This window comes from Monopterus albus, unplaced genomic scaffold (genome assembly GCF_001952655.1).
Source record: "Monopterus albus unplaced genomic scaffold, M_albus_1.0 scaffold54.1, whole genome shotgun sequence".
Taxonomy (NCBI): Eukaryota; Metazoa; Chordata; class Actinopteri; order Synbranchiformes; family Synbranchidae; genus Monopterus; species Monopterus albus.
Genome location: NW_018127934.1, coordinates 1776181 through 1781309, shown reverse-complemented (window position 1 = coordinate 1781309; position 5129 = coordinate 1776181). Strand labels below are relative to the sequence as shown.

At 38.9% G+C, this 5129-nt stretch overlaps 1 protein-coding gene across 1 annotated transcript; it reads left to right on the top strand.

Moving 5' to 3' along the window:
* Window positions 1–4052: 4052 nt before the first annotated feature.
* Window positions 4053–5129, top strand: LOC109961321 (5-hydroxytryptamine receptor 4). The gene has a single exon (XM_020602028.1). It carries the CDS (start codon window positions 4053–4055, stop codon window positions 5127–5129), a length of 1077 nt encoding a protein of 358 aa, XP_020457684.1.

Here is a 5129-nt window from a genome sequence, read left to right as displayed (position 1 = left end):
ACTCCAACCAGGCGGGGCCCTGCGAGTCAGAAAGCCCAGGAGCCAGTCACAGAGGGTGGGGTGCAGACCCAGTGTGGACAGTTTGTGCATGCACAATATTGCATAAGCTTGCTTAAACTATTAATAATTAATGCATGATTAATTTGATGATTTCTACTGGCAGTATCATGCTGCAATGCAATTGGAGTGACACACCAGAAGAGGGCTGCATTGCCCCAAGGACTGATCAACCTCATCTTTATGTACAGCTTTGCTCCATGAAGTGTTATATTTGACTTATAACTTAATTCGTTTTGATTAATACAACTAACCAGAGAGAACAGTTTTAAATAGAAAGAACCAGAGACAAACAAGAAAACCAGGGGAAAATTATTTATCTTAATTGGTTTGACTAAGAGGAACCCAGTGGACTCTTAGAAGTCCCCCACAGAAAAACCTCAGAATCAGGAATTAGATATGAACTTGTTATTGTACAGATGTTTATTCACATTTGTACATCATTATTAAAACATTTTGGCTTTGCAAATTATTTGTGTGTAAACATAAATTCAAGAAGACAAGGTTACAAATTCAGACAAACGTCACGATGATATAATACAAATTTGAAGGATTAGGCTAAATAGATGCTAATGGTAGCCCATAGTAACCTGGAGGTTGTAGGGTACCATTAGTGAGTACTACACTGTTGATAATGAAATGTGTAATCATATGAGATAGGTCACTCTATTTATTCCCTATTAATTACAACAAAGCCCAGGAATCATCCCTCTGCTCACTCCTCTTCCAGAAACAAAAGAACAGATGTGTGGCCAGTGCACCCTGTTTGTTAAGCACACTTGCATTGCACATATGAATGACAGACCTGAAAAAACACTAGTTTTTGAGCGAGTCTGCCCACCCTTCATTAAAATCCCCCCATGTTTAATTAGAATACATCCACCACACTTGAGATGTGTCTGTCACTGGCTGAGGCCGGAGGTATTCAAGCTCAGCAGGACTGGCTGTGCTCTACTGCACATCGAAACACATGAAAGGGATGATGAGCCGAGTTTCAGGGGTATGTAGGAGTGAACTTGAACCCATGCAAAATCCATTTAAAATGTGAAGTCAGATAAAAAATATGTTTTCTTCATTTCTTCATATTTAAAATAGAAAGTGTTACAGATATTGCATATTTTGTCGTATAGTGTATTTTTTGTTCCCCAATTTATGTATATTTTTTTATCATGCCAATTATTGAGCCAAAACAAATAATACATAAAGGATGTTAGAAGCTTTTGCATGTAACTTCTATCTGAGATAATCACAGGTCAGCCCATGTGAACTGTCCAGTATTCAATTCAGTTTGATCTGTGTAGCGCCAAATCACAGCAAAAGTAATCTCAGAACACTTTACATGGCAAGTTCTAGATATTATTATTATTAAGAAAAGCAACAAGACATAACAAACAGTCAAACACACTACCTGCAGAAAGGTACAGGGAGAGCGAGAGGACACTATGGGAGAGAGGAGACACACAGTAAGTGGCATGTAATGGTGGCATATAGATGCATGGAAAGAGAGAAGAGAGGAGAGTCGCTCAATGCATCATGGGGGGACCCCCCAACAGTCTAGGCCTATAGCATAAGGGAAGTCTAAATATAAGCTTTACTGAAAAGGAAAGTTTTAAGCCCAACAGTAATCAAAGTTTTATTGTGAGCTGGTCCTCACTGCATATAGGGTGTAACCATCTGAGTAAGACGGACTGCAAAATACCCATGGCTGGCGAGGTTATTACAATTACTTCTGGAGGGCATATGAATGTCTGGATCAAATGTAATCCATCCCATAGTTTTGAGACATTTTGCTAAAAACCAAATTTGTCAGAGTGAGGAGATCACCAAACTCACTACTCCTCTGGGGACAGTGAATATCTGCATATATTATCATGGCAGCTAATCTAATAGTTGTGGAGATCTGTCACTCTGAGCCAAACTGGTGGACTGACTCACCCTACCATAGTGCCACACCAAACCCACAATGCTTTGACCCATGTAAAGGCAGTGATGTTTGCACTGATACTGTATCTTTAGCCTGAACAGTGCAGTTTGTAGAATCTAATTACAGGGTTAGGTATTTAGATTTGTTTTTTTTATCAGATATGATTTTATTTCTTTTTAGTGATTTTTCACACACTACTGTAAAATGTACTGGTCTGCCCACATACTGTACTGACCCACAGTAAAATTGTTGGTGTCATCAGAAAATAAGAAAATGGAAGTTTCCTGTGTGCTCTTTCTACAGTCGTTTGAACTGAGCTGGGGCGGTGGCAGCACACTGTGTTTTGTTATTGTGATTGTTGTTGCATGTGCTCATTACAGCCCACTTCCCACCTCTCCCGTCCCTCTCGTCTTTGTAAAACCGAGGTTGACAGATCTGCAGTATGATGCAGACATGAGAACAGATGATCACCTTTCTTCTATACAGGTGAGTGTCATTGTTTACACAGTTTTCTAGTGGTGCCTGGTTTGCAGCAGTACAATATACAGATTAGTTTTAAAGCTGAATTCAGACAACATTATTTGAAATACTTACATTTATAAATAGGCTAATTTGTGTCACACTAACTGAGCTGTTTTAGGTACAATCAGATGTAAGGATGCAAAACCCTACTGAGTTTATGGTGGTTTAATTGTGGCTTTTTAAGAATTGCTATTGTTTTGTGATTGAAGATACTGATGTTTTGTATTCCATTTCAACATGTACAGAATTGTTTTCTCCAGTATTACCACATTGGAAAATATATAACAACAAAAACTGCATTTTATCCATAATTAGACTAATATATGATCTTTATCTTTGAATAAAATATATTAACATATTTATATTTTAACCAGGCATTAAATAATATAAACAAAAACATAATTTTGTATACCCTAAATTGCAGTTTTGTAAGCATAATAGTAAGATTATATGCAAAATATTTTCACTAATATTTGAATTAATTATTGATAACTGGCAGTGTAAAATATCAGATTCACTTTGAGAATGAGACTTTCTTCATTGTATTGTATTGTTAATAATAACAATTATTAAAAAAAAACTGTAATACAATTGTATGGTTTTGAAGGCTTTGCACTTCATAAACGCAACACAAACAGAAAAATCTGACGGATGAAAGGGAACTGTGGCGAGCATGGGGGGTGTAGATGACTGTGCCTGTCATTTTTGCTGAGCTATGAAGTTCCCTCTGAAGGGGGAAGTGATAGAGTAATGGACACAACTGAATAGATGAAACAGTTATCAGCTTTTGTGACAATCACCCCAGAGACTAGTTTACCTGTAAATAAAATGTTTCAAACTCAGTGATGTAGTATAGTATGTTGTCTTTACTGACATCAGCAGCCACTATGATGTGTGTCGGTTCAACTCAAGTCTTTAAGCCAAACAACGACCTCCATTTTCATTCATCACTTTCCCATAATGACTACACAGTCACCGTGGTGTTCATCAATTTGTTTTAAGTCAGCTGGAACATCTGGTCCCTGTTCACACCACTGGCACTAGAAATCTGATATGATTCTGTTCATTACAGTCATACGTGTTCTGCTGTGATGTAATGTAATGTACGTGTCAATTCAGAATGGCAAAATCAAATCTACACACTTGTTTCCAGAAGCAAACACAGTTGTGAAATTGAGCACATTACTAATGCCCATATACAAATCCAATGCATTTATTGATAAATGAAATATGTATGGTTCAAATTCTAAATATCTTTACAAAAAATGTGGTAATAAATCCCACTCCAACAGATGTGTTGGCAACTGACTCATTTGGAGAATTCCCATGCCTCCTCAAGCTACTTAGTGTAATATGTGAAACTTCTGATTTTTTTTTGTCCTTGTTTAGAAAACCAGTGTCAAAATCAAGAAGAAAGGTTTTGGATGGTTTGTCCATTTGTCATTGTTATAAACCATAAAAGACTGTAAGTGAAATGCCCCACTTACTGCAAACGTATAACAATCATTACTTGAATTGTATCTTTGTTGTCGACAGGTTTGATTAGACCATGAATAACAGCAACTTGGGACTTCTTGGAGATGCTAACATATCTCTTCAGACTGAACTTCAGTCTTGTACCACACTGAGAAACCAGGCTTCTCGCATCTTCCTGTACACCTTCCTCTCTCTTGGCATTGTGTGCACAGTGGTGGGCAACTTCCTGGTTGTGTTATCCATTGCCTACTTCAAGCAGTTGCAGTCACCGACAAACTCCTTCGTCATGTCCCTGGCAGTGGCTGACTGCCTTGTTGGCCTGGTAGTGATGCCTTATAGTATGGTTCGGACTGTGGAGGGATGCTGGCACTTTGGCACCCTTTTTTGCCAGCTTCACTCTAGCCTAGATGTTATGCTCTGCACTGCCTCCATATTACATCTTAGCTGCATTGCCTTTGACCGCTACTATGCTGTCTGCAACCCATTAGTTTACTCTTTAAAGATGTCCCACGGTCGGGTAGCTCTCCTAATTATTGTATGTTGGGCTGTGCCCATGCTCATTTCCTTTGGTCCCATAATGCTAGAACTCCATATTGCTGATGTGGACATCTTGTTTTCTAAAGATATATGTGTGTTCTTGGTCAATCGCATTTATGCTGTCATGGCCTCCTTGGTAGCCTTTTACTTGCCAATGGCTATCATGCTAGTGGCCTACTGGAAGATCTTCAAAGCTGCCAAACGGCAGGCCAGGCAGATCAGTGCCATAGAAAGCCAGATGGCTGCAGGAGTGGGAAAGGACTCAAGCAAAAAACAAAGACACCGAAACACTATAAAGAGGGAGAAAAAGGCAGCAAAAACTTTGGGTATCATCATGGGAGTTTTCCTTATCTTTTGGATGCCATTCTTTACAGTGAACATTGTGGACCCCTTCATTGAATATAGCACAGAGGGGATTGTCTGGGATATATTTTTGTGGTTAGGATATATGAACTCATCTCTAAATCCCTTTTTATATGGTTTCTTCAATCGCTCCTTCCACAAGGCATTCCTCATGTTCATGGGCTGCAGGGTATGCCTGCCTGGATCCTTCCCTGGGATGGAGCTATCACACACTAGAAAGGAGGCAAATGAACATGCAGATCAACCATAA

What these genes read in the sequence shown, in the direction of transcription:
- LOC109961321 (XM_020602028.1), top strand. Translation starts at nt 4,053, where the DNA reads ATGAATAACAGCAACTTGGGACTTCTTGGAGATGCTAACATATCTCTT.